Genomic DNA, 17,778 nt, shown 5'->3' with positions numbered 1-17,778 from the left:
CCTAGAAGCAACAGGCCAAGGTGCGTGAGCCTGCTGGCCAGCAGTAGTGCTTCAGCAGGTGCCAGGGACCCTGCCTTCAGTCGCACGCTAGCAGCTATCATGGTACCTGGGAGGGAGGGAAGGGGGCTGTGTGTCCTTCCATGGCCTATGAAGTGTGTTGTGGGATGACCGCGTGTATAGGACTCTCAGGCTTTTATCCTAGATCACCACTGGATTGCTGACAGATAGAGGACGTGGGACCGTGACTATCACCCCTAATTTGCAGTGGATTTGGCTCTTGGCACTCCCAGGCTGGGAGCTGGATACCTGCCCTGGCAGCATGACTCAGACTGCATGACAGGTACGGCGTGCCCAGGATGATGTTCCCAGGCCTCTGGCCGCCTGAGTCTAGCCCCACACACAACCCCCTCCAAGCTCCCAGCCCCCATACCATAAATCATGAGCTCTGTGCCCTCTCTGATGGTTCCACATCTGCCACCTTGGGCATGGAGCCTGTTGTAAGAGCCCCCAGGCTCTGCCATGGAGACCCTGAGCAGTGGCACTGAGTCCCGTGGCTCACAGGGAGCAAAGTGAGACAGCCAGCAGCACAAGGACAGAAAAAGGAAAGAGCAAGTCTGCAGCTCCAGAAGGGAGGGGCAGGGAGCCTGGCTCTGAGGCTCCAGGCATGCCCCCTGTGTGGAGCTGGGGCAGCGGGGCAGGCAGACCATTCATGCAGCAGGCAGCGAGACATGTACCTACCATGGCTGACGCTCCTCAAGGGCCACTGATAGTGATTCTGAAAGACAGCTTCAAATCACATGGCAGGTCACATGCATGGGTGGGGCAGGCCTGGGGGTGGGGGACACACACACGCACATGCCAGAGTGTGCACACACATGCTGTGAGGCCCCACGGCCCGCATGCACACACTAACACACATGCCCACAAACAACACGCATACGTCGCCCTCTCCGCCACCTCCCGGTGCCCAGCACCCTCACCGGCCAGCACGTGCCGCATGGATCTGGGGCGTGCAGCAACTCGGCACACTGAAGTACATGCGTGGGCAGAGTCACAACACAGATGCTCACCCGCACACAGAGGCATTTGCACCAGCTCCCTGCACACTCGTGCCTGGTGTGCTCAGAGGACCACCCATGCTGCTCAGGGAGACAGGGCTTGCTCACTAATGTCCAGCTGTCATTTCTCCACCTAAGAGCCTTCCATGGCTCCCTACTGCCTACAGCGTTGAATCCCACAAGTCATACTCTTTGGACTTTGAAGGTTCTCCACCCTGTGCCCCACCCTCCCCACAGAGCTCTTCCTCATTCTGTCTCTGTTCCCTGCTTTGGCCAGTGGCTATCCGCGATGTGACCCACACTACACCTCTGCCCACACTGCAGCTCTTTACCCAGTTACCCTCCAGTTCCTCACCACGTATGCCTATCTCAGTCATGCCCCGGACTGCATTGAAGCCAGGCTGCCTTGAAGAAGCTCTCCCAGACAGCCCTTTTCCCCAAGGCAGGGTCATGATTTGCCAAAGGTTTCGTGTGTGTTAGCAAGACTGGAGTCAGAGCAGGGATCAAACTTTACATCCCATATGTCACACCTCACCATAGATCTGGGTGCCAAATAGCCTGAAGAGTCTGAACTCACGTTGGAAGTTAGCAAAGTGCTCCTACAGCCGCATCTGCAGTTAACATAGTATCCCTATGGCCAGTGTCTCCCTTGATCCCCACAGCCATCCTAGGAGAAAGGCAGAACGTCATTTGCTAGAAGGGATGCTGAGGCTCTGGGAGGGAAAGGGACTTGCCTAAAGCCCCAGGGTGAAGCAGCATCTTTGGACTCTCATAGACAGCCTAGAGCTGCCATCATTCCCTTAGGATCTGTGCCCTCGGGCCTGGCTTAATTTTTTCCTCTGCAAAGAGCCATCTGTAGGGCCAGAGGCTGGCAAAGCCTGACTCATTACTGGACGCCAGTTCCTTTGCCTGACTTTCAGTGATTTCTACCTTACCCTGGAGTTTTATGTTGCTTGTCTCAACACTGTCACTTCTCATTCCTCCACAAGTTGAATTGCTCACTCCAGCCACTTGAAGCATGCTCTTCTTAACACAGTTAGCTCTAGGCACATGGTTGGTGCTAAAAAGGAAAAAAAAAGAAGAGCGTTATGTCAATTTCATTGATTAACAAAAGCGATGGCTCCACTGCAAAGCAAAGTTGATACTCCTGGGCCTCTGAGTTCAAGAGCCTTTTAGACAAATGGCTCTGAGCTAAAACATGATCATGCACGCATATGCATCTGTCTCGGTCTGATGAGATAATCTGGATACTTGGTTGTTATCCTTGAGCATTTTCCTGCCTCATTAATGTATGTGTAGCCACCACAATAATAATCATAGCTAATAATGGCTACAGCTGAGGGCTTTCCTGAACCAGGCAGTGGTTTTAAAAACTTTAACCCCTAAAGCTGAGGACTTTCCTAAGCTAGATAGTGGCTTTGAAAACTTTAAAGTTTTCACATAGACTGTCATTGAATAATTTCTGTTTTTCAGGTCAAGAAACTGAGACTTACTATCACATTTGGGATTAAGCTAAAAAAAAAGAAAAGAAAAGAAACAGAGGCTGAACGCTGTCAAGTATTTCACAGCCAGCAGGAAATCGGAACTTGAACCCAGGCAGTCTAGCCCTGGGATCCTTTCCCCTTACCCATTATCCAGTGTTGGCTACACAAAACTAATGAGTACATATTTTCAACTATAATTTAAGTGGGTGACGTATTTTTCACTATATTTTATGTAGGTGACTTTCAGTTTGGGGGTATTCTACTTACACAATCTATTGAGCTGGATATTAACTGAGAGCAAACAGAAACTAATGAACTCTGAAAAACATAAAACATGAGCAACATGACGTCACTGCAAGAGACAAAACAGCACATAGCCTTCTTGTGACTGTATTTTGCTGACAGTCCATGAGCTGATAGCCTGAACTCAGCAGTGCTGTTCCCTTGGGAGACACACACACACACACACACACACACACACACACACACACACACACACACGAGTTGGTGGTTTTCTGCCCCCCACCCCCACCCCAACACACACACGAGTTGGTGGTTGTGCTGCCCGGAGCCTCCAGTCCGCGAGTGTGAAGAACGGACCAGATGGGTCCAACAGTGCTGGGTCAAGGCGAGGAGGGGGCAGCCGGAAGCGCGCGCATGCTCTGGACTCCTGCAGCCGCCGAAACGGGTGCGCAGGAGGCGCGCGGGTTGAGGGGTGAGGGGCGACGGGTGTGAGGGGCGAGAGGGACGGGAGCGGGGTGGGGGCAGCCCTTTCCCAGGCGGTAGCGGGGGCGGTGGTGCTGTTGCCCTTTTAAGCTGCGGCTTGACAGGAGCAGCGCGTCCTGTCGGTGGAGTCTGTTACAAGGGGAGCAGCCGCCCAGGCCGCCACACAGCTCCCCGCAGAGGCCGCGGTGCTCCTTGCCATTTTCCAGCCCTACTCCGACTAGAGTTGAGGCAGCAGGGAGAGGCGGAGTTGGGAGAGCGCCGCCGAGAGGTCCCGCGGGTGGTTGCGGCCGTGACAGCGGCTCCCGACTGGCTCACCTTCCGCGCCCCTCCCGCCAGAGGTGAGAGTAAAATGTCCGTGTGAGGGTTCAAGCCCAGGCTGAAGTTGTTGGCCTCTATCTTCCACAAGAACCAGGAGCCGCCGCCGCAGCTCACGCTCCACTGCAACATCACGGTGAGGCGCCCAGTGGCGGCTTCACACGGCAGGGCGAGGGCGGAGAGGAGGCGCCCAGAGTCCCGGGACAAAGGGGAGCCTGCCCGGGAGAGGCCCCGGTTCCCCAGGCGGGGCGAGCGCGCCCCTTTCTCCCGCGACTGGCCCGCCCCGCTGCGTGAGGCTTGCGTGGGAGGAGGGGGAGGGCGCGTCTCTCTGGCTCCTTGCCGCGGGGCTGGCTTGGGGGCTGCCGGCACCTCTCGCCCCAGTCGCTGCGCCCCGAGGTGGGAGCCCGCGTCGCCCGCAGCCCTTTTGGGGCCCATGATCGCCCTCAGTCAGCTAGCCTGCTCCCCTGGACCGCGACGGGGCGTGGCAGGGCGGCTCCCGCTGTTGTTTGAGCCCAGTGAGGGAAGGGGAAAGGCCTTTAAGATTTTCGGTTTTTTGGCCGGGCGCAGTGCTCATTCCTGTAATCCCAGCACTATGGGAGACTGAGGCAGCTGGATCTCCTGAGGTCAGGAGTTCTAGACCAGCCTGGCCAACGTGGTAAAACCCTGTCTCTACTAAAAATACAAAAATTAGCCGGGCATGGTGGCAGGCGCTTCTTGAGATGGAGTCTCACTCTGTCGCCCAGGCTGGAGTGCAGTGGGGCGATCTCGGCATACTGCAGCCTCCATCTCTTGACAGTCTGTGGGTTCAAGCGATTCTCCTGCCTCAGCCTCCCGAGTAGCTGGGATTACGGGCGCCCGCCACCACACCTGGCTAACTTTTGTGTTGTTTAGTAGAGACGGGGTTTCATCATGTTGGCCAGGCTGGTCTCGAACTCCTGACCTCAAATGACCCATCTCTGCCTCCCAGAGTTCTGGGATTACAGGCCTGAGCCACCGCGCCCAGATCCAAGGCCCTTAAGCTTAAATGCCTCGTTCTTCAGTCAGGTTTTCCTTGTTCCCGCATGTTCAGCCAATCGTGTTTAAGGAGAAACTAACAATGAAAACGGACTCGTTGATGGAGGAAAAGTTGGAATGCTGCCTCTGGTGCTGTTTGAGCGATCCCTCTATCCCGGGTCGCTGCTGTGTTCTGGAAAGGCGCATTGTACCCTGGATGCAGCAGGTAAGAGTCCTGTCCAGGTGCTCTGCCCGCTTTTCCTTTCAGGCTTCTGTATCAGCTGTTTTTCCCCTGTAGAATGTGCCCCTGACAGCCACCCCCTAACCCTACCCAATTTGTCTTTACGTGTCTGACCATCAAGGCTCTTCTGGGTCATATTTAATTCATGCTGATATTTCCCCTTCCTCCCCTCTTTAGTCCTCACTATTTTTGCTTTGGTTATGTTATGCTGTATTCTGTAAGGCTTTAAAAAATTTTTTATGGTGGCAGGGGAGAATGTTTTATAATTATGCTTTGTGCTTTTTATCTTCCACTCAATAAATGCTTGGTAAATATTTGTTTTATTGAATATATGACCCTATTCTAGCTATATTGTGCTTGAACAAAAATCTTAACTGCCTAGTAAGTTAACTGCTAAGAATTTGTCAAAAGTGCAGACATAACATCAAGAACTTGTCATGGATAGTACAAAAAGGTCTCTTAAGGGCTTGGTGGAAGCCTGTAAATTGACTTCCTATGAAAGAGAGTGTAAGAAGTGAAAATGTAAAGCATGACTGGAGAGCCAGAGTGATGAAGCCAGGGTCCCTTTCTCCAGATCCTTTGTAACAGTGTTATGTGATCTCTTCTAGAAGATCGTTCTGAAAGATAATGCCAACTCGGAACCTAGGAAACCATCCAGTGGGTTTCTGCAGCTTAGGTGTTTCAAATCCTCATCAGCACGTTTGTTTTCTCTGCCTCAGTTTGCTTACAATGATGTTCTCAGTAGCTACAATTGCTGTCTGTCTTTGAATACGTAAGCATTTTTTTTAGATGACAGGGATATATGTGTATTTTTTTTTTTTTTACCAAGTGTTAGAATTTTTACTCTGCTTTTGTGGGCTCTGGGTTAGCTACTTGGTTGTTGTAAAATGATTAGCAGGGAAAGCTCTGTGTGTGTGTGTGTGTGTGTGTGTGTGTGTATTTTAAGTTTCTTTTGTTGTCAGAGGACTTCGAATTTTATTTTATATGGTAATTCTGTCAATTTACTTTATTCTCCACCCCGCATTTATTGAACAGCAAAGTATGAAAGTAATGTGTCCCATAAGCAGCCTTCAGAAGAATTACAACTGCTGTATATCTGAAATTCTTTTTTTTATTTTTTATTTTGAGATGGAGTCTCACTCTGTCACCCAAGCTGGAGTACAGTGGTGCGATCTTGCCTCACTGGAACCTCTGCTGCCCAGGTTCAAGCAATTCTCCTGCCTCAGCCTCCTGAGTAGCTGGGATTACAGGCACCTGCCACCGCACCTGGCTAATTTTTGTAGCTTTAGTAGAGACAGGTTTCACCATGTTGGCCAGGCTGGTCTTGAATTCCTGACCTCGTGATCTGCCTGCCTCAGCCTCCCAAAGTGCTGGGATTACAGGTGTGAGCTACCGCACCTGGCTGAACTTTCAAGAAGAAGTTTGTGCATCGGTTTTCAAAAAATTATGATATCAAAAGATAGCTGTGCCCTACATTTGGAAAGATACAAAAACTGAACATACTGGCGGGCAGTTTTGCTTGCTGGTGCTTGAGATAGAGGCACACATTGGTCTCAGTGGAATTATGGAGAAAAATAGATAAAGTTATTTCTAAATAAGACCAAAAAATCCTTTTCTTAAGCAGTGACAGGTAAAGAGGTTGTCTTGACTAACCTTGAATTGTGTTGCCCTTGATTGAGACAGTTTTATGGTGGGATGGTAGTGGTGATAAACTTGCTGGAAATTTGTCTGCTTATAGTAACCTTTGTGGTAGCTGTCACAGACAACTTCATCCTCACAGGCCTTGAAATTAGTATAAAACTAACAGAATGGAGGAGAAACAAAGGACCTGAATAATTAGATGCTTAGATAATTGTTCTGTGTTTTCATAACTGGTGAAAAAGAGCAGTATTAGAAGCACTTACACATTCTATAGAAGGAACACTGCCTGAATTTATATTGTGATTTTTGAGCACCATTAACTGTATAAAAACAGGCATATTGTAGGTAATATTTTAAAGACAAACAGAAAATTTATCTTTTCAAGATGGATCTAAAACTTATCAAAATTACAAAATTTAAAACGTGATTGAAAAATATTAATGCATAGGTTTAAATATTGGTCATTTTAAATGTCTTTCAAAATAGATTGTCTCTTAAATATTAAACTGAACAAACTTTGAACATGTTGTAGAGTTTGTGCCGAAGGTTAAATTTCCTGGGGTGATGGATATTTTGTAATATGGAAAACAAAACCTTCTTATTTTAAGAAATTTAGAAAACTTTTAGGCACTCAGAAGGTGCCACTGTCAGAAATTTGTATCTTTCCAGTCATCTGCTCACCTCTTTTCTCCTGTGCTTGTATATGTTTCCTCTCCCTTAAAAATCAGATATTTGTTTGTAATCTGCTTTTTCACTCAACAGTATTGTAGATCCATGTTATAACTTACTCCTCTACATTGCCTTCAGTTATTGTGTGCTTTCTGTTGGATGACTTTACCATGTAGTCAGTCATGTTTTCTGGTACTGAATACATACGGGTATGTGTGTGTGTGCGTGCGCGTGTGTGTGTGTATTTTTTTGTAACTTAACTAATGCTTTAGACATCAGTAGGTAGACCTAAATCCTTGAAACCTTCCACGTGGTGACTTTCAGTTCTCATTGCTGAATTTGTTTCCAGAGATGGAAGAAATTATATTGTATGGGAACTTTTTTTTTTCTCTTTTTTTTGAGATGAAGTCTTGTTCTTGTCGCCCAGGCTGGAGTGCAATGGCGTGATCTCACTGCAACCTCCACCTCCTGGGTTCAAGCAATTCTCCTGCCTCAGCCTCCCGAGTAGCTGAGATTACAGGCGCATGCCACCATGCCTGGCTAATTTTTGTATTTTTAGTAGAGACGGAGTTTCACCATGTTGGCCAGGCTGGTCTTGAACTCCTGACCTCAGGTGATTTGCCCACTTCAGCCTCCCAAAGTGTTGGGAATACAGGTGTGAGCCACTGTGCCCAGCCTTTTTTTCATCTCAGTACCAGCTTTTATTTATCAGATTGGTAAAAATGTTAGAAAGTGTGCAATGAAATGGGCATTCTTACAGTCATGGCAAAAAATATAATTATCTTTGACTTTCTAGAAAGTAGTTTGGCTTTCTAGAAACTTGTTTGAATTCTCCCTGTTTAGGCAGGATGAATTCTCACTACCCCAAGGTGGCCAACCTTGTCCCTGTGATTCCATCTCTCCCAGAAAGAGAGGTCTAGTCTCAGGGAAAACCCAGATTTGTTTGGCTTAGCCCACCTGACAGCTAATCACTGGAAATGGGGTGGGCTGGTAGAATCCTTTGGTCAGGCTTTGTGTTGAGAGAGAGGTGGAAAGATGGGAGGGAGGTAGCAAAACTTGCCTCAGTGGAACTATGTAAGTTAATATAGAATGGCAAAAGGATATTTCTTCCAAGGAAGAAATTCTAGGGAAGGAAGAAAGTGGAGGGGAAGGCAGCAGTTCTCCAAGTTTTTGGGTCAGGATTCCTTTACACTCTTAAAAATACATTGAGGGCCCAAGGAGCTTTGGTTTATGTAGGGTATATCTATTGGTATTCATCACTAGAAATTAAATCAGAAATATTTAAAATATTCTTTAAAAGCTCACCACATATTGTTATAAATGCTTTTATGAAAAGAAAATTTCTAAACCCAAAGTAGTGCAATCTTACATCTTTTGCAAATTTTTTTGATGTTTGATATGTCATTTGCATGATGTTTGACATGTCATTAGCAAATTGATATGTCAGTTTGCTTCTGCATTCAATTTATTGTGTGATATTTTCTTGAAAAAATGTGAACAAAGGCCAATCTCATACAGATAACATTTTATATCATTGTGAATATATATATATTTTTTGAGATGAGGTCTTGCCCTGTTGCCCAGGCTGGAAGGTAGTGGTGTGATCACAGCTCACTGCAGCCTCAGTCTCCGGGGACTCAGGTGATCCTCCCACCTCAGCCTCCAGAGTAGCTGGGACTACAGGTGTGTACCACCACACTTGGCTAACTTTTTGTATTTTTTGTAGAGACAGGGTTTTGCCATGTTGCCTAGGCTTCTTTTTTGATACCCCATCAAATCTTGGTTTTTCTTGAACTTTGGATCTTCCACCCTTGCATGATATCACAACATCGTGCATTGGTCACTTATAAAATAGTGGTTCACTAAGATCTTCTACATGTTGATACATTTGATTGTACAGTATCAAAATACGTTCATCAATACCACCATCAATCTCATCAGAATACTTTTGGAAAGTGATGGTGGACATAAGTTTTCTAAAATTCTAATTTTTTGTTCAAAAGCTTGAATTTTATTAGTAATTTTGTTATTGAATTTTATTATAGCCTGTCTGTTGTTTTCCTTGAAATGACAGAATCTCATTTTTTGAGAAAATATCTGCCAGAAATGTGAGTTAAAATAACATTTTTTGTCAGTCAGCCTTTCAAGTAAAAATGGTATTCCATTAAAGTGGTTAATTCACTCCATGACTTAGTCACTCAAGGGTTTTTTTCTCAGGCAGCCTGTAGGAATGCTCATGTATACTTCCCATTTCATCACTTGAAATATTAAAAAGATATATTCAAGGATTTAGATATAGTAAAATATTCACTGCTTCATCATAGACATTCTTTTTTTTTTTTTTAATTTTTGAGATATGGCCTTGTTCTGTCGCCGAGGCTGGAGTGCAGTAGCGTGATCACAGCTCACTGCAGCCTCAACTTTCTGGGTTCAGTCAATCCTCCTGCCTCAGCCTTCCAAGACGCTGGGACTACAGGCATGCAGCCACTGTGTTCAGCTAATTTTTGTATTTTTTGTAGAGATGAGGTTTCACCAGGTTGCCCATGCAGGTCTTGAACTCCCGGGCTCAAGTGATCCCCCTGCCTGGGCCTTCCAAAGTGCTGGAATTATAGACATGAGCCAAAATTCCCAACCTTATCATAGACATTCTTAAATGAAACTGACCTTTTGTTGCCCTTCCTTTTTATTTTTATTTTTGGAGACGGAGTTTTGCTCTGTTGCCCAGTCTGGAGTTACATAGGTGCAATTTCAGCTCAAGGCAACCTCTGCCTCCCAGGTTCAAGTGATTCTCCTGCCTCAGCCTCCTAAGTATTTGGGAATACAGGCATGCACCACCACACTGAGCTAATTTTTGTATTTTTAGTAGAGATGGGGTTTCACCATGTTGGCCAAGCTGGTCTCAAACTCCTGACCTTAGGTGATCCGTCTACCTCAGCCTCCCAAAGCACTGGGATTACAGGCATAGGCCACCATGCCCCACCCGCCCTTCCTTTTTAAACCTTTCCTGTGCATAGTGAAGAATACCATGACTACTAGTAGTTTGGTGTTACTGCCTTTGTTTGTGCTAAAGTACCAGCATTTTTACCCACCATTGTATTTGCACACTTACAGCAAATGTCACCATGTTAGTATTCCTGTCAAAATAGTTTGGACTTGGGGGTCTGAGGGCCGCACTTTGGGAACCATTGAAATAGGTACTTAGACGTACTAGATATCATATCTTTTCATCTACAAGGTTTTTAAAAACTTGATTTCAGTTAATTTTTTTTTTGTAATTTTTAAAATATGGTTTTGAGGGGTTTCAGTCCAGAGCAACAACATGTATTTTATTTTACTTATGCTGAAGTTTATTAGACAAATACTAACCTAACAGAATGAAGTCCTAAATCTAATTGCAATTTCCTTAGCCAAAAGAAAAAAAACCCAAAATTAAAAGCGTAAAAATAGTCCATATGGTGTATTCTCAGTGTATGCTGAAGAATTTATAGAAGAAAATGCAATACTCAGTAAGTGGTGTTCTTTAAGAATAGGATTGGCTGGGCGCGGTGGCTCACGCCTGTAATCCCAACACTTTGGGAGGCCGAGGTGGGCGGATCATCTGAGATTAGGGGTTCGAGACCAGCCTGACCAACATGGAGAAACCCCGTCTCTACTAAAAATACAAAATTAGTGGGGCATGATGGCACATGCTTGTAATCCCAGCTACTCAGGAAGGCTGAGGCAGGAGAATTGCTTGAACCCGGGAGGTGGAAGTTGTGATGAGCTGAGATCGTGCCACTGCACTCCAGCCTGGGCAACAAGAGCGAAACTCGGTCTCAAAAAAAAACAAAAAAAGAAAAAAAAGAATAGGAGTAATTCTGAAGAGTTTCTTTTAGGCTGTAAAGAGATTTGGAACACAGTAAGAGAGGAATGAGAAGAATGAGAATAGTAAAATAAACCATTATTGAAGAGATATACTGTTAATGATGTCCTCCATCAATACAACTTGTTTTTCTTTTTTGTTTGTTTGTTTTTTGAGATGGAGTCTTGCTCTATCGCCAGCCTGGAGTGCAGTGGACATCTCAGCCCACTGAAACCTCTACCTCCCGGGTTCAAGTGATTCCCCTGCCTCAGCCTCCTGAGTAGCTGGGACTACAGGCACCCGCCAGCGCACCCAGCTAATTTTTTTGTATTTTTTTAGTAGAGATGGGGTTTCTCCGTGTTAGCCAGGATGGTCTGGATCTCCTGACCTCGTGATCCGCCCACCTCGGCCTCCCAAAGTGCTGAGATTAGAGGCGCGAGCCACCGTGCCCGGCCCATCTTGCTTTTCTTAAAAAGGAACCTTCAGTAAATATTTGGTTTCTGTGGCTTCAGCTTTAACTCAGATTACAGTTTTCAAAGCAGTGTTGCCTAAAGTTGTTTGTGCAAAATTGTTTTCTGTGACTTGAACTTAGTTATTCTGAAGCTAATATATAATAATAATGGTTTTTCCCCAATTTATAATAGACAACAGTACAAAGTAATAGTGGGAACGTCTGTTAGTGGGTGAAAGCACATAATGCATAGTTCATTAGCTTTTTAAAAAAATCACATGTAATTGTGTTACAAAATTATATGTATAGTAATGGCATTTACTTGGTATTACTTGGTTTGTGTGATAGAATAAAATATTAGAATTTTATGGTGTTTGAGTTAGTTATCTATTGCTCTGTAACAAATTGAGCAGCTTAAAATAACAAACATTATCTCAGTTTCTGTGGGTCAGGATTCTGTCCAGTTTACCTTGGGTTCACTGGCTTGGCCTCTCACCAGGCAGTGAAGGTGTTGGTGGTGGCCGTGATCATCCCAAGGCAGGATAGGGAGAGAATCTGTCTCCAAGCTCAGGCTGGCAGGATTCATCTCAGAGGCTGCTGGACTGGGCCTCCGTTTCTAGATGGCTGTTGGTCACAGGCCTTTTACAATACCTTGTCACGTGGGCCTCTCCATAGGGCACCTCATCACATGGCAACTGGCTTCCATCAGAGGGAGCAATGGAAAGAGCAGGAGAAGGGTGACCAAGGCAGGCATCGTAGTCTCCTTGTAGCCTCACCTCAGAAGTGATGTTACTTTTGCTGTATTCTCTTTGTTAGAAGTGAGTCACTAGGTCCAGGGGTGGAATTTTACAAGGGTGTGAATGGCAGGAGGTGAGGGTGATCAGGGCCATTTAGAGGCTGCCTACCAGTGTTGAAGAAAATTGTTGACTTCTATGAGCTGTAGCAGCAGACAGTGCTATGCAAGGAGAATGGCTGTCTCAGAAGTCCAGCTCCTCACATGGGTTTAAACGTGTTGCCTTTTCCCCCATACATTTTGTTTCAATCCATGGTCATCTTGCCATTTAGTGGTGTGGTTTAATTGCATATTTGGGTTAGTCTGTATGTAAACATTTAACATAGGTGTCTCTGGGTTAAACAGGAATCCTATTCATCTTGTTCACCGATATGGTCTGTGGACTCTGATGAGCCAAATCTGACATCAGTTCTGGAACGTCTAGAAGATACTAAGGACAACAGTTCGGTGAGGAAAGAAACCAAGCTATTTTCTCTTTTCCTCATGAACATTATATTTAGAAATTAAATGTTAAGTGATAATATTATATAAAAACATGATTAATAACTATAATCTTAGAGGAATTAAAGTCTGGGTATTTTAAGTCCTCCAAATCTTATTTACTACCTGGTTTCTCTTTATTATTTCCAACATGTATAACCTTAGTTTAGATTAGCAATTCGGGATCTCTTTTTCCCTGAATTCTAACCATTAAGCCAAGCAAGCATTTTGGGTGGAGACCACTAGCCAAGGTGGGAAGTAGAAAGAAGACCAAGGTGGAAGTGAAGGGAGAGATGGGGAGAATGACACCAGAACTAGTGGGAGGGAATTGCCTTTTCTTTCAAGGGTCTGTAAGTCTGCAGTAAAAGTCAAAGGTATTCAAATAGGAAGTTTTGTTTTTGTCTTTAGTATATAAAGAAGCATAACTTTCCATTTTGCAAAAACTTTAGAAATCCTTTTTCTTGATTATAAAACTTACAAGCAACCATTATTGAGAAGATTAGTAAAATATAAAAAAATAAAAATCTCACATAATTTCTCTACCTAATATAACCACTGTTGACATGATAGCTAGTTTCTATCAGTATGTATTGCTTCTTTGTTATCAAAGTACTTATACCCTTACAGATATGTTTAAATAGTTGAGGTCATATTCTATAAATATCTATAAATAGCTGGGTGCTGTGGCTCACACCTGTAATCCCAGCACTTTGGGAGGCCGAGGCAGGCAGATCACAAGGTCAGGAGTTTGAGACCAGCCTGGCCAATATGGTGAAACCTCATCTCTACTAAAAATACAAAAATTAGCCCGGTGTGGTGGCAGGTGACTGTAGTCCCAGCTACTCGGCAGGCTGAGACAGGAGAATTGCTTGAACCCAGGAGGCAGAGGTTTCAGTGAGTCGAGATCGCACCACTGAGGTCCAGCCTGGGTGGCAGAGCAAGACTCCATCTAAATAAATAAATTATGTATACACACACATACACACACCCTCATATATATATACACATATGTGTGTGTATATACACACACACACACACACACATACACCTACACATGACCGATTGCCTCGCGTCTAGCATTGGGAATCAGTCACCGTGCTGTCCTTGTGGAGTCTTGTGGCCCAACAAGAGGAAGCTCTCCCCTGACATTGCCCCTCCAAAGTGCGCCACTTCCAGTGCACCCCACTGTCATGCCCGGCCTGTGGACAGCCAGACCCTGCCATCCCTCCCACCCCCGACCAAGCATGGGGGTGCTCTGTAGGTAGCTGTGTGGCCTGACAGTCTCTACCAGTCCTGCTGTCCCTCAGCTGAGAATCAAACCCATTTCTGGATGACAGGGAATGTGTCTTCTGCTGGCTGTGTTCTCTGTGGAGCTCAGGGGAGGGAAAAGGCCAAGCTATTTCTAGGGTGCTGTCAGGACCGATGAAAAGGTCACACCCTTTCCAAGAGACACTTTTCCTGGAAAGCCCCTGGAGCTTAGCTGGCTCTTATCCTGTGATAAGCCAGAGGCTCTGCGGGGTGAGGGAGCAGAAACCCTCCTCACCCCAGCCAACGGGGACCTGTATACCTCTGCCAGTCTCTCACTTGGCCTTGCTGCTGTCCTCTGAGACTGCCTATTCCTCCCTCTCTGTGACTCTACACCACCATCACCTCCTCCAGGAAGTCCTCTGGATTGACTCCTAGCTTATTACATCTTTATTGTGCAGACCCTCTCCATTCAAAGCCCCTCTTCAACTGCCCACCCCCCACTACCTCCAAGACAGAGATTCTGGGTTCTTGCAACTGCAGCCCCTCAGAGAGTGTAAGAGGGGCAGAAAAAGGAGATCAGGAGGTAGGGGAAGCAGTGCTGTCAGAGTTTCCAAAGCCCTGGCCAGCAGGGCATCAGAGGCCTCTGTTGGGGTGGGGGCCTCCCTGGCTATGCGCTCCAGCAGCACAAGGCAGCCTCTGTGAGCCTCTCCCACTCAGCCCTACAGGAAGCAGCAGGGCCCGGCCTCAATGGACCCATTCAGACCCCAGCGCTCCGGAAAGTACCTCTGCTTCCTGCCACCATTCCACTCTGGCCAAACAGGCTCTACTCTCTTCTGATGGGAGGAGGCCGCAGGCAGGTGGTTCAGTGGTTAGGGCCAACCATCTACTTCAGTTCCTGTCTGGCCCAGATCTCTGACGTTGACCATGCCCTAGTGGGTGTATGTATACCTTTAGTGCAAGGGTGGTGTGACAGTTAATACTGAGTGTCAACTTGATTGGGTTGAAGGCTGCAAAGTATTGACCTACTGGAAGTGTCTGTGAGGGCATTGTAAAAAGAGATAAACATTTGAGTCAGTGGGCTGGGGAAGGCAGACCCACCTTTAATACTGGTGGGTACCATCTTTCTAATCAGCTGCTAGCGAATATAAAGCAGGCAGAAAAACATGAAAAGGTAAGATGGGCCTAGCCTCCCAGCCTACATCTTTCTTCCATGCTGGACACTTCCTGCCCTCTAACATTGGACTCCAAGTTCTTCAGTTCTGAGACTCGGATTGGCTCTCCTTGCTCCTCAAACTTGCAGACAGCCTATTGTGGGACCTTGTGATTGTGTAAGTTAATACTTCATAAACTCCCCTTTATATATCTATCTATATCTATATCTATATATCTATATCTATATCTATATATCTATATCTATATCTATATCTATATCTGTCTATATCTCCTATTAGTTCTGTCCCACTAGGGAACCCTGATTAACACAGGTGGGTAGGCACAGGGAGATGTGCCCCCTTCCCCGTGGGTGCTGGGTAGGTAAATGTTTCACAATGGGCTTTCTTGGGGAGAGGGAACCCTGATTTTCAGTATTTGCCTCTTTTCCTGGTATAAATATTCCCACTGTCGGCAGTATCACCTGCCTCTCAAAATTCCTGAAAATTCAACAGTTGGCTCCTGGCAGCTGCTGTGAGCCGTTCCAGCCGGTGACTGTGGTGGCTCCATCCTGCAGGGCCATGTGCCCCCACCCCTTGTGCTATGGCCTCCCTCACTTTAGTGTGCTGTGTTTTGCTCTTAGGAATCAATGTCTTTGCAGATAAGGCACCCCAGTAGCTGGCCGCCACCTGCAGTTCCCTGGTCTGTCTCTTGCTGGCACCAAGCTGTGCTGTGCCTGCTGAGCCTGCTGGGCCACCCCCGCGCATATGGTCTGCGGGGCTTACTTGATTCCCTTAGCTTCTCAGACAAGGTGCTGGTGTTGCCAGCAGTGCTGGCAGGAGGAGGGGAACTAGAGGGGATTTAACTCAACCCGAGGGGCTCTTACGGGATCTTTCCTGGATATCCCTCCAGGTGGGGCTGGCTGCCCTGAGGGTGTACAAACCTCCAACTCCTCCAATGGCTGAAGGTACTTTCTCGAGCAGATGGCAGCTGGCTCAGGCTGGCTAGGGACCAGTGCATGTGAGGTCGGTGCTGGATCACCCCATCAAGGCCATCAGCCTGTGCTTGTTCTTGGGGTTTGAGGGAAACCCAACAGGGATGAATCACAGTTTTTAACCTGTGTTTGTCTGCCCCCCAGCCCTGGACATCTGCAGGCAAAGTTAAAGTTATATTTGGCTCTTATCACCGCAAAAGGCATAGACCAGAAATTATGGCATCGGGTTGGAAGTCAGGGAGACTAATTTGGGGAAACTGCCTGGAGGAAGCAGCAACTCAAAAGAGGAGGAGTCCCAGTGTGGGACAGAACAGGCCCTGCATAAGAACCACTAATCCCAGGCAAGCCCAGACATGGCCTTCTGCCTGGGGAGGCCCTCTTTGGCCTGCTCAGCAGACCCTCAGCCCCTTCTAGGCCCTGTCTTCAGCCTCAGACTGAGTGGCGGCCTGGGGAGGTTGGGAGCTCAGCTGTTCTCATCCCTGGTTCCTTGGCCACGGTGGAAACAATGGGGCCGGATCTGACTGCTCAGCGGGGACTGTGAATAGCTCTCCAGCAGGAAGCAACAGCAGTGGTAGTGGAGGAAGTGTGGGCCCACTTTGGTTTGACACTGCATATGGTCCCCATCTGGCCTCAGAGCCTTTACTCCTTGGCAAACTCAGGCCAATAAGCTCCTGCCCCCACCCTCAATGGCAGCTGGAAGAATGGCCTGAGGGAGAAGCAGGGATAGGTGGGCTGCACTGACATCACCCCCAGATCCCAGCCGTGGCCCCAGCCAACCCATGGAGGTGGGGCATGGCACGGCAGGTGCTGCACAGGAGCCCAAGCACAAGGGCACTTAGGAGAAGGAATCTGAGCAGGGATCGATCTGGCCTGGGGGTGATTCTCCAGAAACTCCATTCCTTGGGGCTGTGACCACCAAGCCAGGTGATCAGGCCAGTGATGTTTCCCTTTGGGCCAGGTTGGGGAGCCAGACCTGGGAGGGAGACTCCTCTGGGGCCCAGGGGAGGTGAGTCAGAGCTGGCAGAGGCCTCTGGCTCCAGGAACCTCCAAGGAGGAGACCTGAGTTGCTGGGAATTTCTGGGTCTGACCTCCTGCCAAGTCAGGGTCTGGGCTGGACACAAGGTGAGGCTGTGCCTTCTGGTGCCAGGACCAAGGAAATGCTGGGATCTGGGCAGTGCTCAGAGGCAGCACCGTATGGCAGCCATACGGACCCCTTTCTGCAACCTACCCATCCCTCTCTGCAGCACCTCGCCTCCTACAGGTAAGAATCTGAGCCTTGACCACAGCTCCCTCTCTCACACAGCTTCCTTCTTCGGTTAGAACCACCTGGAGGTGACTATGGCCATGGCTCTGACTGACATAGACCTGCAGCTGCAGTTCTCCACGTCCCAACCCGAAGCCCTCCTTCTCCTGGCAGCAGGCCCAGCTGACCACCTCCTGCTGCAGCTCTACTCTGGACACCTGCAGGTGAGTGACGTCCCCCTGGGATTGGGGCGAGATTCCTTGTCTAGCTTTGTGTGAACCCCAGCTGGCTGTTGACCTTGTGTAAGTCACCTTTCTTGGGGTCTCAAGTTCTCCACTGTGGGATGGGCAGCAGCAGCTCAGAAATGGTAAATCCTTCATGAACTGGCTCTGCCCACCAGCTCCTTCCAACCATGTTTCCCACCACAAGCCCTCACTGGCCCTTTGTGCTCT

At 47.4% G+C, this 17,778-nt stretch overlaps 1 protein-coding gene and 1 pseudogene across 3 annotated transcripts; both read left to right on the top strand.

The window, feature by feature from the left end:
• The first annotated feature begins 2,113 nt into the window (after positions 1-2,113).
• LOC112205611 (putative ubiquitin-conjugating enzyme E2Q2-like protein) lies at positions 2,114-17,406 on the top strand. 3 transcript variants are annotated; one of them, XM_024349351.2, is made up of 5 exons: positions 2,114-3,230; positions 4,624-4,802; positions 12,558-12,659; positions 15,190-15,268; positions 17,387-17,406. In XM_024349351.2, the coding sequence occupies exons 1-4, from the start codon at positions 3,146-3,148 to the stop codon at positions 15,262-15,264; spliced, it is 441 nt and encodes a 146-aa protein (XP_024205119.2). In that variant the 5' UTR covers positions 2,114-3,145; the 3' UTR covers positions 15,265-15,268; positions 17,387-17,406. The 3 variants fall into 3 exon arrangements, 1 of the variants encoding a protein (XP_024205119.2); XR_008539648.2 differs by lacking the exons at positions 2,114-3,230; positions 15,190-15,268; positions 17,387-17,406 and adding an exon at positions 3,628-3,719 and having other exon boundaries at positions 4,653-4,802; positions 12,558-12,643; XR_002939692.3 differs by lacking the exons at positions 2,114-3,230; positions 15,190-15,268; positions 17,387-17,406 and adding an exon at positions 3,632-3,719 and having other exon boundaries at positions 12,558-12,643.
• LOC129137104 (chondroitin sulfate proteoglycan 4-like) overlaps positions 16,073-17,778 on the top strand; it is a 34,657-nt pseudogene continuing 32,951 nt past the window's right edge.

The sequence above is a fragment of the Pan troglodytes genome, chromosome 16 (assembly GCF_028858775.2).
Source record: "Pan troglodytes isolate AG18354 chromosome 16, NHGRI_mPanTro3-v2.0_pri, whole genome shotgun sequence".
NCBI classification, from domain to species: Eukaryota; Metazoa; Chordata; class Mammalia; order Primates; family Hominidae; genus Pan; species Pan troglodytes.
The sequence above is the reverse complement of the archived record's forward strand: the minus strand, read 5'-3'. Positions and strand labels throughout refer to the sequence as shown.

What these genes read in the sequence shown, in the direction of transcription:
- LOC112205611 (XM_024349351.2), top strand. Translation starts at nt 3,146, where the DNA reads ATGGGTCCAACAGTGCTGGGTCAAGGCGAGGAGGGGGCAGCCGGAAGC. An exon ending in TCCTGCAGCCGCCGAAACGG is followed by an intron (nt 3,231 to 4,623) that starts GTGCGCAGGAGG and finishes CTCGTTCTTCAG; the next exon opens with TCAGGTTTTCCTTGTTCCCG. An exon ending in ATACTAAGGACAACAGTTCG is followed by an intron (nt 12,660 to 15,189) that starts GTGAGGAAAGAA and finishes TTGGACTCCAAG; the next exon opens with TTCTTCAGTTCTGAGACTCG.